The 12,844-nt window shown below is 49.3% G+C and overlaps 2 protein-coding genes across 2 annotated transcripts in view; one reads left to right on the top strand and one right to left on the bottom strand.

Moving 5' to 3' along the window:
• Positions 1–2,808: 2,808 nt before the first annotated feature.
• On the top strand, positions 2,809–5,080 carry DAD1 (defender against cell death 1). Its single transcript, XM_074562293.1, has 3 exons — positions 2,809–3,234; positions 4,157–4,308; positions 4,864–5,080. Exons 1-2 carry the CDS (start codon positions 2,817–2,819, stop codon positions 4,285–4,287), a joined length of 549 nt encoding a protein of 182 aa, XP_074418394.1. The 5' UTR covers positions 2,809–2,816; the 3' UTR covers positions 4,288–4,308; positions 4,864–5,080.
• Positions 5,081–9,887: 4,807 nt separating this feature from the next.
• The window catches only part of LOC141732867 (M1-specific T cell receptor alpha chain-like), a 341,791-nt gene continuing 338,834 nt past the window's right edge, over positions 9,888–12,844 (bottom strand). The window contains exons 5-7 of the mRNA XM_074562313.1: positions 12,657–12,704; positions 11,354–11,459; positions 9,888–10,869 (exon numbers count right to left, since the gene is read on the bottom strand). Of these exons, the coding sequence (XP_074418414.1) occupies positions 10,839–10,869; positions 11,354–11,459; positions 12,657–12,704 (185 nt within the window). The 3' untranslated portion in view covers positions 9,888–10,838. The remainder of the gene's footprint in view (positions 10,870–11,353; positions 11,460–12,656; positions 12,705–12,844) is intronic.

Below are 12,844 nucleotides of genomic sequence, written 5' to 3'. Positions count from 1 at the left end.
CACCCTAGCTCTGATGCAGCAAGTGTTGTCTCCTCCCTAAAACATAGTTCTTCAGGTCCATGAAGAGAACACCAAATGCAGGCATTCTCTGATGAAAGAGGTGATTTCCAGTCTTTGCTCGCACATCAGCATGGCAAGCTCCCATGGGTCCTAGCAATCCCGAGCACCACCAAAAATGATGGAGTTCCCCAGGACTGCAGCCACTGTCCACACCTAAGACATGTTGTCATAGAGCTGTGTGGGTTTCGTAAGGTGAAGAGGAAACCCTGCAGTTTCTGATGGTTCTCTGTAGATGTGAATATGCAGAGGACCTTTGGAAGAGCAGCAGTTGCTAGCGTTTGTGTTGGAGAAATACTAGAAGTAAAGGGTACCATTAACCACTGCAAATAGTAAGTTGTGGCCCTGGGGAAAGAACAGGAAGATACCATAAATTACCCAAAATAAGGGAATACCAAAGTAAGCTCAAGGGGAACAGAACTGTTAACTATTTCCATCTGCAACAAAGGCCAAGGAAGAATGCACTTGGACTATGAGTGAACTATCCTAATTAACACATTAAAAACCCCACCCTCTGGTAGGGAGACCCCCCCTACTAACAAAAGCCCCCTCCTCACGGAGCATGTGTAGTAAAAAGAGAGGATGGTCTGACTTTAAGTAGAGACAAAACACAGCAAGAACCAACACGAATGAGGATGATTAAGCATAACTGTAGGAGATTTAGGAGATTAAGATTAATCCTAAATCCTAAATTAGATTAAGCATAACTGTAGGAAAGTAATGATAACTGTTGCTTAACTGTTGCTCACAACGTGTAAATGCTTTACCGTGTGCTAACTGGGTTGTGCTAGCTTTGTGGATGAACCACCTAGCACCCATCTCTGTGCAGAAATGAAATAAACAAGCATCTCGCCTCTGTGTGTATATCAGCTTCTTGCACACTGGGTTAAAGGAATCCAGCTCTGGGACAATATTTTGGGGAAGAAACAAGGGACATGGCTGTGGATCCCATTCCCACACGTGCCTGTGCTCCTGCGCTGGACAGGAGAGGGGACACAGGCAAATGATTATTCACAGAGATGCCACAAAAATGGGCAATGACCAAGGGAAAAAGGTCCCAGTCCCCTTACGGGCATTGCAGTGAAACCCTGGGGCAATATGCATGCTCTGGTCCCAATTCCCTCCATGACCAGTGAGACTAACACATCAGGATACCGGAAGACAGGTAACCTCGCAGACTGTGTCCTAGCGAAATCATGCTGTTAATCCCATCTCCTAGCCACAGAAACTGAGCTCAGAAACGTAAAAGGTGTCTTCTACAGGACGAGGCTCCTTCAGGAGGCACTGGAGGCAGGATCAGAGGCACCTGTAAGCATCAGCCCTACCACTTACAGACACGGACTTCAAAGGGGAAACACCCAGCACAAGCAGAAACCCAAGAAGGGAATGTGAACAAGAAGGGAATGTGAACACACTACTGCTGCTGCCCAACCCCCGGACGGGTGCATTCTCTGCCCCAAAACCACGTCTTGTTTCTTGGGGGTAGTTCTATCCCTACCCCAAGCGCAGGTAAGGAGAAGACATTCATGGGGAGCAAGCTCACGAGTTAGAAGGGACAAGGTCTCCAAAAATTCAGGCTGCAGGACTGATGCCATGATGTAGTTCAAGGGACACAAAAATATCACTTCTGTCCGAGGGAAGGGACAGGAAAACGCCTTCATTTCAGAGCCTGTTCGGGAGTATCAGCTGTCCACAGCCAGAGCGCCCCTCGGCTGGGCCAGGCGGGAAGGCTGGAATGGTTTAAACCGAAGGAAGACTTGGGCAGAAAAGTTCTCCTTTTGGTCTCTCTCCACACGCACACACCCAAAACCTAAAAGAAGCGCAGCCATTTTGCTCTCGCTTCAGACTCACCGTCGTAAGAGTTTTTAACCAAAAGCAAAGAAAACAACCGTTTGCCTTTCCCCAGCTCCGAGAAGGGGCCCACAAAAGGCAGAACACAGTCAGTCTGTAAACACCCACCTACCCTGAGCCTCCCCCCTCCCTCTCAGCGGAGGCCACCTCAGGCCAGAGCATCTCCCAGCAGGATCCTCCAGTCCCAGGAGTGCTGGTTTTCCCGAAACAAGCCCTTTTCGGGCAGGCCGGCGCAGGGCCACACACACCCGGGGGCTAGGAGCTACTGAGAGGCGGCTGCTAACCCGCCTAGAACGGCCGTCGCTTGGCTCTCACTGGCTCCTGAAAGCAGCCCCTCTCTAATCAGCCTAGCAACAAGCCATCGCTTGGCTCTCATTGGCTCTTGAAAGCAGCCCCTCTCTAATCTGCCTAGCAACAAGCTGTCGCTTGGCTCTCACTGGCTCTTGAAAGCAGCCCCTCTCTAATCAGCCTAGCAACAAGCCATCGCTTGGCTCTCATTGGCTTTTGAAAGCAGCTCCTCTTTAATCCGCCTAGCAACAAGCCGTCGCTTGGCTCTCATTGGCTCTTGAAAGCAGCCCCTCTCTAATCTGCCTAGCAACAAGCCGTCGCTTGGCTCTCATTGGCTCTTGAAAGCAGCCCCTCTCTAATCTGCCTAGCAACAAGCCGTCGCTTGGCTCTCATTGGCTCTTGAAAGCAGCCCCTCTCTAATCTGCCTAGCAACAAGCCGTCGCTTGGCTCTCACTGGCTCTTGAAAGCAGCCCCTCTCTAACCTGCCTAGCAACAGCCGTCGCTTGGCTCTCATTGTCTCTTGGAAATCTTGGGGGTCTCAGACTCGACAAAGCCTTCAGCGCATGCGCCAGCAGAGAACGCGGTCCCGCCTCTCCCCCTCCGCGAGACGCCGCAAGCGCATGCGTACAGGGGCCGCCCGCGCCTTCCAGTTCCGCCCTGTCGCGCGCAAGAGGCGCGCGCCGGCGCAGCTCCCACTGACCCCGCGGCGAGCTGGGCGCGCGCCTGCGCGGGCCCGCCGTGCCCCGGAAGCCGTTGCCCGGGCTGGTTCCGGCCACCTCAGCCTGGCCGGCGGGACCATGTCGGGCGCGGCGGGCTCCGGCGCGGGGGCGGCGGGCTCGGTGGGCTCGGTGGTGCGGCGCTTCCTGGCGGAGTACGGCAGCGGCACGCCGAGCCGCCTCAAGGTGCTGGACGCCTACCTGCTCTACGTGCTGCTCACCGGGGCTCTCCAGTTCGGCTACTGCCTCGGCGTCGGCACCTTCCCCTTCAACTCCTTTCTCAGCGGCTTCATCTCCGCCGTCGGCAGCTTCATCCTGGGCGGTCAGTGCCCCGCCGCGCCCGCCCCGGCCCCCCGCGGGTCTCCCTGGCCTCCCCTTCGCAACCGCCCACTCTCCGTAGGCAAAGCCTGAGCCCCGCTCCCCCACCCCCATCCCCCTCCAGCGACCGTGGGACCGCAGCAGCGCCCGGAGGCCCCACGGGAAAGTTGCCCTAGAAATAGCCAGATCTCCTGTAGTAATCGCAGGATTCCCTTTGCAGCCACAGGCGTTCTCCAGCATCCCGAGGGAGTCACCCACAGCAGCCCTCAAACCTACCCCGGCAGCCAGGGCGTCCCCACAGCAACCTTCAACATCCCCCGCCTTCCCCCGTAACACCCGCTTCTGCTCCCAGAAACTCCCAGGCTCCTGCCCCACAGCAGGGTGCTCCACAGCAGCTGTGGGCCTGCAGGGGTCCTGTCCCTGTGCAGGACAGAGCTCCTCATCAGCCCCAGGGTGCCCTTGTTTCTCCCTGACAGCAAGGAGCCCTGCTTTTTACCATCTTGTATTGGTGTCTTTCTTTAGCAACCATCCCAAACTCTAGCAACTACTGCTTCAGGGTGTTGCTCTCCTATAATACCCCCCAAACACACCTTGTTCCTGTGCAGCCCTCCCCAACACACCCAGTAGAGAACATAGAAATATTCCCATTTCTGTGCGAGTCCCATCCTGTTATAAGCCTGTTCCCGCCAGGCCTCGCTTGGCCATCCCTGATAGTGTAGTGCAATGGGGGAGCTGATTGTATAAAAGCCCTGTGCAAGTCCCCTGACAGCGTCCTGCTTGTCTTACAACAAAGACAGTTACCTTTTCTTGTGGTACCCTGCTGGAACCGTGACCCAGACTGGGGTGGGCGGCCCCGGGTAGTCTGTGCTTCCCACCATGACTTCCTTTTGTGATCCCTGATCTCTCATTCTTTCTGTGCCATGCAGTTTGCCTCCGGATCCAGATCAACCCCCAAAACAAAGGCGAGTTCCAAGGCATTTCACCAGAGCGGGCATTTGCCGATTTCCTCTTTGCCAACACCATCCTCCATCTTGTGGTCATCAATTTTGTTGGCTGAGCTTCTAGAAGAGACTGTGAGGTACTGATCCCTGGAGTCACTAAGGGGAGACCACAGCTCACACGGCTTCAGTGCTTTTTAGAGTTGGGAGGGAACTTGAAAGATAGTGAATCCAGGAGTCCTAACTCCCATCTTCGTCTTGGACAAGTACAGTTAAGCTGTTGTCTTCTAGGTTGATACAAGGTTAAGATTTACAGCTGTCTGGTTTTGTGCCTGTGCTTTTGGCTTATATTGTTTAAAAGGCAGTTTAATGAGGAGCGTTACAGAAACCTACCCGCATTTCTCTCTTATGAGAGAAATACCCCATTCTTTGCAAGAGGGGTTTTAGGAGCTGGAACTCCTGGGCTCTGTTTGTGAGGGTTGTCCTATCTGGAGGCCATGGTGTGGCTGGTGTCCAAGCGTTGAGTTTCTCAGCAGGTGAGAGGAGGGAGTTTGGGACAAGGAGAGTTTGGTGCTGGAAAATGGAGGACATGCCTTGTTATTATTGTCGCAAGGGGCCACAAGATCAATGGAGCTTGTGAGGTATTTCCTCTTCCTTTGCAGAAACGTCGTTCACGTTGCCTTTTCTCCTTCCAGGTCTTGAACCGCTCTTGAGCTCTGATGCCACAGCCTGGCACTGGGAAGTGCTGTTCCCCATCAGACCCTTACCCACTTCCTTGATGGAGGAAGCAGCGCTCAAGATTCTTCCCCACAGACTGTCCTATGGAGGGGTCTGCTGTCCCACAGAGGCATCTGCTGCCTCATTACAGTTACTGTAATCCTTTCTGACAATAAAACCCTTTCTAATACTGCAGTCTTTTCCCTGTTGGTGGCAAATACAGAGGTTCTTCTAACACCCAAGCTCCCTCTCAGGCACTCTGTCCCTGTTTTTACCCTCCTCCCTCCCTTTCTGCCCAGCAGGCGTTTTTTCTCTGCCCCAGTTTCACAGGGAAGCAGGAAACAAGTGATCATGGAAACGCAATTGTCATCCACCCTTTTCATGTCCTTGTTTCCTGCCCCTTTATCTTATGGAAAGTATATTGTCGACGTGCCCCCAGGCTTCAAAGCTGTGGAAAAATTTGGGTTAGGCTGTGGTTAGTGGTCATGAACGGAAGAAAGCAGAGGGGCTCCTCCAGCACATCCCCAGGTGTACTGATCCCCCCCCACAGGCCCTCCCGTATCCCTCAAAGGCACGTGGGGCACAGCTGGATGTCCCAGCTGGACTTACAGGCCCACTAAGGCCTGGTAGCGACATAGCCACCTTAGCACAGTGTTGGCTTTTCTTCAGCCTGACGTGCGGATAAACCCAAGGGTGTTGGAAGGGGCTGCCAAGCTGTGTCAGTGCCTCAGACAGAACTGTGCTTGAGCTTGAGTCCATGGAGAAGGTCACCCCTCAGACTTAACCTCATCGAAAATCTTTCCCCCTTTAAAGTGTTGTGAAATGCTTAAACTCAATGGCTTTGTCCCGTGGCTGTTGCCTCCTCAATCCCAAGGTATCTCCTGCATTGAGGCGAAATGTTTCTTTGTCCTGATGGAAAATTAGAGCCCTGTGGTGATCAGATTGTGGAGACAGGATGAGATGTGAACCCCAGCTAGCCCCTCCACACCTTTGGCTGCAGAATGTACCTGCGTTACCTTCATGCGTGAGGCTCAGCCCATGTACTGGTCCTGCTTCAGGCTCTGCTTTGCTCTGCAGCTGAAACACTGGGTGGGTAAAACGTGAGTGTAATAAATAGAATCATGTTTGTTAACCAAATCAGGCTTTCTTAAAGGCTGGTGAAAACTTACACTGTTTCGACTCTTCACATACTTAAATCGCAGGCATCCAGCGCGTTATCTGGTGCACTTTGATACTCAAGGCCTAAATCACAGGCATCCGGTGTGCTGTCTGGGGCACTTTGACACCTCAAGGCCTAAATCACAGGCATCTGGTGTGTTTTAACACTTCAAAGGGAAGAGCTAAGTTGTGAGATAAGCTGAAAAGAGTCTCCCCAAGGACACTGATAAAGATGAGGAGCCTTCGGCCTCACGACCATCAGGAGGCGGGACAAGACCGACCCCCTAGCAACACGTCGCTCAGACACGGAATATACCAGGATTGACACATATATGGGAACCAGAAGAGTATATAATCAGCTACTTTCGGGAAGTGGGGGCGCGCCGGTGGCGGAGCAAAGACTCCCCGGCCGCCCAGCGCTGTTTTGCTTGTTGCCACTTGCTTAATAAACTAATTTGATTAATTGGACTGGTTCCTGTCAATTATTGGGCCTCAATCTATAACAGTGAGTTGAGGCGATGTGACAGAAACACTTGTCTACCGGCACGAAGGAGATAAAACATGGGGTCTGATGGCTTCTGTCTCTCAGCATTGGATTATGGCTCCTGTTTACCATCTTTTTCCTTAACAGCATTTCCAGCTGTGCTGCAGCCATTGAGCCCATAAAAGTGTGAAACCTGGGGCTCCAAAGTCCCTTGCCTCTCTGAAGACTGAGGTATGTGGGAGCGGGGTCTTCACTGCCTCTGGGTTTGTTCACGATGGCACCAACTTTGTACAGCTGAGGAGCCGGCGGGGGACTCCACAGCGGCCGGATCGTGAATGAGGCACCGAGCTCTTCCTCCCCGTAAGAAGGGCCCTCTCAGAGCCATGCCCGTGGCAGACAGGGCCGCCATGTTCACGGGGGCAGGAAGAGCTCAGGGTCTCCCCTTTGCCGCTGCAGCTGCTGCCGTTTGCAAGCTGCGGGTGCCCCCCGGTGGGTCCGTGTCGCTCGGTCTCCCCCCCCGGTTCGGCTTCGGAGAGCGCTCCGGGCTGGGACCCTCCTGTGGCCGCTTCCAGGAACTGCACGGGAGCCGGTGGGAAAAAGAAAAGCCGTGGGGTTTCTGCCTTTTGTTGTCTTTTAGTTGTTTGGGGTTTGTTGTGGGTTTTTTTGTTTCTTGATTTTTACCAGCTTGAAATGCCTCTAGTTGCCATAAACTCAGCGTTAGGCTTCAGGTCCTGTTAGAGCTACTCCCGCACCTGAATAAGCTTCAACAAGTCTGTAGGCGTCTCCAAGCTCTGCTCCTTACAAAGACCACGCCTGGGTTCACGATGTGGAAGAGGGCAGGAGGAGAGGCTGTTTCGTGTACAGGGCCATGTTTAATGAGAGAGGACAAATGTCGAGCAGGGTATTTTCCCCAACAAAATCCCTAGAAAAGATGCAAGTTCATCTCCTACCCATAGGTAGGTATTAGGGGGCAGGAGCTGGCATAAAGGAGAGGGTGCTAGAGATGGACCATGGCAACATCTCCTTCCCTGCCAACGTGAGCACTCTCTGGCCTGCTCCATCTTCCTTCTCTTTTGGGTCAGAAGTGAAAGGATTTTTTTGTGCGGATTCATTGCCTGTATAACAGGGTGCAGAGGCCTATCAGCAAATTCAGAAATTTTACACACTTCTAAGATCTCTCCCTGCCACCCACCACAGTTTATAATGTATTTTCTCCCCCCCCCTGCTTTCCCCTGCCTACGCTATACATAGCTCAGTCTTTCCTGCAGTACCCAAAACAACTCCCCCCAGACCCAAGAGCAGGCAGTAGTGGTGAGGGGGCAGGAAGGGAGGGTGCCTTAACCTGATTCAACTTTGGCCTGTGGTCTAACGTCTGCTGTTCTTTTCCACACACTTCTCGCCCTCCCTGCCACGTGCCACACCAGCCCGACTCCCCTCACCCCCTGTTTTGCGCTCCACTTTCCAGAGGAAGCGGTTTCTGCGGTAGGGTGTAGAAGAGCATCAAAAGGTGACCTAGATCTTGATTATGACATCATGGAACTGGTGGTGCGTCCTCTTCCTGCCCCACCTGTGTCATGAGACCCCCTTCCACGTCCTGTCCTACCATGTTATTTCCTGCCTTTGCTTTGCACTGCGGTTTTTCTTTCTCAAAATAAACAAGAAAGCGCAAAGTGGTGATGAGGGGGGCACATTGTGGTGGTGGGAAATTGAAAGCCTAATATGTGAAAATATCATTGAACCAGACCCACAAATTCAGTATTTTGCAGATCACATGCTAAGAGTCATCTTAGTAAAAATATTTAACTTACTTACTTACACTCATCCCCTCACTCAGCAAATCTTATCACTGGGGTCGTTTAACCTGGAAGAGAAAAGACTGGGATGGAGAAACAATGGCAGCATGCTGTTCCTTCTCCTTGACCATACAGCCAGGAGTGGGTTTGAAATGCAACACAAAAAATTTAAGATGGATATTAATTTCAAAAACTCATGCCAAAGGTAAATGGGTGTGGAAACTTTTCTTCCAAGTCCCTGAAGATCTCTGGAATGAGGTTAATCAGTTGGAAATCTGCAAAATGCAGTGACTTGCTTTGTATTTCAAATATGGTTTAGGCAACTTCATCAAGCTGTTTCCCTGCGAGGTGGCAAACCTCATCATGAGTGAAATGTAAAACCTCAAGAGCTGTCTGGAATCTGGCATTTAAAGAGCCGTGGCCTTTCTACAGCTGGAGAGAAATGAGGGTGACTGTTGTGTCAGGGGAGAGACAAGAGAGTGAGTCCCTGAACATCAGTACTATAAAATAATCAGGCCAGTAGACCCAGAAAGTTTGAAGTTTTCCTTGGCAGAAGAGGTCAGTCACCCTGTCACCCTGTCACCCTGTGACAGGCCACTTGGTAAATGGCAGCACCACGGCAGAAGACCAGGGTAACTTTGTCATGTTGCTGCTCAGCACTGTGGAGTCGGGTCCTGTGGCAGGGATACTGACATAGTCTTCACATGGGGACCCTCTCCCACATGAAGCAATAGGGGGTTTTGTCTAAATGCGTTTGAAGCATGAGTCTTCCCAAAATTGGAGTTCCTGCCAATGGCTGTGAATCCAGCAGGGTAAGAAATAATCCATGAGGGGGAATCACCCCCACCAGTCCGGCAAGGCTTTCCCTGCCACTCCATTTGGGCACCAGCGTGAGGTACGAGCAAGGTTCAAGCTTTTCAGGGAGGGTGTGCTTCTTTCACTGCACCCTTCTCTTTTCTGCCTTCAGAGGAATCTCTGGTGCTTCAGCAGAAGATGGAGAAATTGATGTTACAAAAGGAGAAAATTTCCTTTCCAGTCTTACCAGTGACAGACTGAACCTGGAGACACAGGCCGGTCAGTTGGTGTCATTAATGCAAAGCAGGTACCTTGTTCTCCAGTGACACTTAGGAGTGGGGGACATTTAGAGGCAGGACATTCAGGTTCCTGTATTCCCCATCACAGTAGACACAGACCTTCAAGAACCTGGGAACTTACTTGTCCTGTCTCTGTAGGCAAGCCATATTTTACCGTTGTGTCTTCACGTAGCCCAGAGTCTACTCTTAGAGGAGAAGTGCTCTCACCCGTTCCCCTCCCTCTGAGCCAGCCACACTGCTCTCACCACAACACAGCGAGGGTTTCCTGGAAAGGGACTTGGCAGCTGGTCCCTGCAGTGGGGGATCCAGCCAGTTATTGCCTGGTGGCCACGTCAGGCTGAAGAGGAGAGTCTGGACACCCCCTCCCTCCTTCACCCCAAAGGCCAGGCTCATTCCTAAAGCTCACCTGAAGGGTAAAACAAGTTCCGCAGACAATGGGTACAAAAGACAAACAAGTTTTTTTGTTTTTTTTTATAAGAGTTCTTTAATAGCGGCCAAAGACCTAAAGAAATGCCCATACATCAGTGTGCTTGCCAGCACAATTCAAGAATTAGCAGCGGGTGAATTTCATGTGGATGCACTGTTTCCAAGGAGTGCACACGTGGACAGGTAAATATTTCAGTGTAGTTTTATGCAATGATTATAAAAAGAAATTGAGAAATCTAAGGTTGCTAGAACTAAACAGAAAGAACAAAAGTAGTTTGTATTTTTACTAAACACAGAGCCAAATCGTAAACTGGTTTAAATTCAGAAAATGTTAAGGCAAGATAGACTTTGAAAAATACTAAAATCCATCCTTTCCTTCTGTAAAAATGAAGTGAGAATTTCACTGAATTCAGGACTTCTTGGAGACTTAGCAGCATATCTTTAAGGGGAAAAAAAAAGATACCTTGCTCTCATCTAGCAAAAGATAACAGGACATGGTGCAAAGCACCCTGAGTAAGTCTCCCTTTGCTATTCGGGGTGTTTTGTTTGCAACTGAAATGGTGTCTGTGGGGGTGCACTCTAAAACGTGCATACCTGAAAGCCAACAAAATACGAAAAATTCACATTCAAGCGATATTTAGCTTGTGGTTTTCAACAAACAACACTGCCCAAAGCGGAAATTGCGTGTCGTTTTAACACAAGTAATGGTGAATAATGATTAGTGAATAGTTTGGCAATTTATAGTTATAGCAAACTATGCTTCATGCAGAGAGAGGTATTGTCATGCTAAATGAATCAGGCATCTGGGGGAGCAGAATGCTGAAAATTTTAAGCTCATTTTTGAGTAGCTTTATAACAATGCAAATAAAGCATTTAGATTATAATGGCGGACGTGATATACAGAAACAGCAAGTGATATCCCTTGCAGCAGGAATGTCTGTGTTCCCTCTTGCACACAATGCCCTGGTAAAGATTCCTCGGCAGATTTTTTTGGTACTTCAGGACTGCAGCATCTGGCTGCTTTCATTCCTGTAACAAAAATAAAGGTATGTTAAATCATTATTTGGGATACAGCCACAGCTACACAATTGCAGACCTGAAGCGTCTAGGCAATAGAAAGAGGAGAAAGAGACGCTGGACAAAAACTAATATATTAAGTCTGAGGTTTTAAAGTCAATAAGCATCAGCTTTCCCAGCTGGAGACCTGTCAGGGGACGGATCTGCTGGATGAATGCTGACAAGGGAATGGATGGATGTAGAAATACAAGGGAGAGATGTCTAGAAAGAAGAAAAAAAATTAATTTGCATGTGGATAAGGAAAAGTAAATAGACTTGAGGCGTGGGTGAAAACAATGATATGGCCAAAGGAGTGGAGGGATTTTTCTGTTGGTAGACAAAAGGTGTATGGATAGACTGCATAAACAGTTATTACAGAGAGAAGGAACATTCATAGCTAATGAACTTGTGCAGATGTTTTCTGTCAGAGGCCTTACCACCCCCATTGCACACTCACTTTTTTTTCCACATAAGCATTGTCATCAGCACATTAAAAATTATTCCTTTCATTAAAATTATTTTCAGGCCCAGCTGTGATAAAGACAGCATGTTCAGCTTTTCATCTGTAAAAGTAACAGAGAATGAAAGTCACAAGAGCTCTGAGACATCCTCGCTTTCAGACAGACTTAAAAGCACTTCTTAATGAAGCTGTTCCTCTTTGTGTGAGTGAGTCAGCTAGCAGGAGAGTTAATGAGACAATGAGCAGAACTGTCTCATTGAGATTTTCATTGCTTCCAGTTGCTGTTTCAAGGGCTGGGTTTTCTTTCAATAACCACTTAATTATCCAATATGCAAGTCTGCTAACCATCTATTTTATTTTTAAATACAATGTATTTAAAAGGCTGGAGGCTGGAGGTGTCCCTCCTTCTTCTTCCTAAAATTTTTTAAGGTGAGCAGGGGGAAACCAAGTTAAATTTTATTCAAAGAACACAAAGTCTGTTTGGATTTTCCATTAATCTTAAATTGAAAACCATTTTCATTTGAAAAAAACATTGATCTATATTGGGGAAGCAGGGAGCTGTCATCAAAAAGTCATTTTACATTTATCTTTGAAAACCTCTCTCTGAAATGACTGATCACATCAGCCAAGTTTACTGATGAGTATTTTTCTGAAGTGGTGTTTTGGAATCATTTGGCTGACTGGTTTCTTTTCAGCAAGGCTGCATGTTTACGAAAGTACAGCTCTTCCGCAAACAGGGCCAGTGCAGAGGCAGGCTCAGCTCCTCTGAACTAGCAGGAACAGCAACTGCTTGGGCTCCAGCACTGGCTACTGTACTCCCACTGCCATGAGCTGAAGCAAAGCTTGCTCAGATGCAGCAGGTCTTGAGTGCAGCCCTGCTTGTTGAGCACTCCCTGCAGAAACCACCTGCTTATCTTTTGGTTCATCAGGTGTTTGTGCACCCAAAAATAAAAACAACTCTTTTGAAGTGTGAAATGCAGCCAGACATCCAGTAAGGCTGACTCATATCAGTACTGTAAATCATTATGTGATGGGGAGCAGTTGTTTGGCTAGTCCTAGCAAGAGCATGTAGGCACTGGCTACACGGGTCACGTTAAATTACCATCTCAGCTCTGGAAGATTACATTAACGCGATGACTTCCAGCCTTGATGTTTAAAACCTGTGGGACCCTTTTGGAAATTTCCAGTCTGAGCTTTTTGCTCCAACAGGAATTCTGCAAACAGGGAACATTAGCAAAAACTTGGGAAGACATTTCCTCTAATCAGGCTGAGCTTTACTCTTAAAATGCTGTGTACGTACCTGTCCTGAAGTGCAGAGACACCCCTGTAACACAGACAGCGCTGTCACCTGCAAATAGTAAAAATAAATTTTATTAATAACAGAAATGTACTTCTTCAGGAGTTCATAAAGATATCTCTACTTAGAAGGGCTGGATTAGAGTTTCTGGCCACTAAACCCTCCCATAAACACTCATTCTGCTGTTTTCA

This window comes from Larus michahellis, chromosome 18 (assembly GCF_964199755.1).
Source record: "Larus michahellis chromosome 18, bLarMic1.1, whole genome shotgun sequence".
NCBI classification, from domain to species: domain Eukaryota; kingdom Metazoa; phylum Chordata; class Aves; order Charadriiformes; family Laridae; genus Larus; species Larus michahellis.
This window is presented reverse-complemented; position numbering and strand designations above follow the sequence as displayed.

Coding starts and splice junctions, on each gene's coding strand:
- DAD1 (XM_074562293.1), top strand. CDS start 2,817: ATGCGTACAGGGGCCGCCCGCGCCTTCCAGTTCCGCCCTGTCGCGCGC. Junction 3,235..4,156: donor CGGCAGCTTCATCCTGGGCG/GTCAGTGCCCCG, acceptor TGTGCCATGCAG/TTTGCCTCCGGATCCAGATC.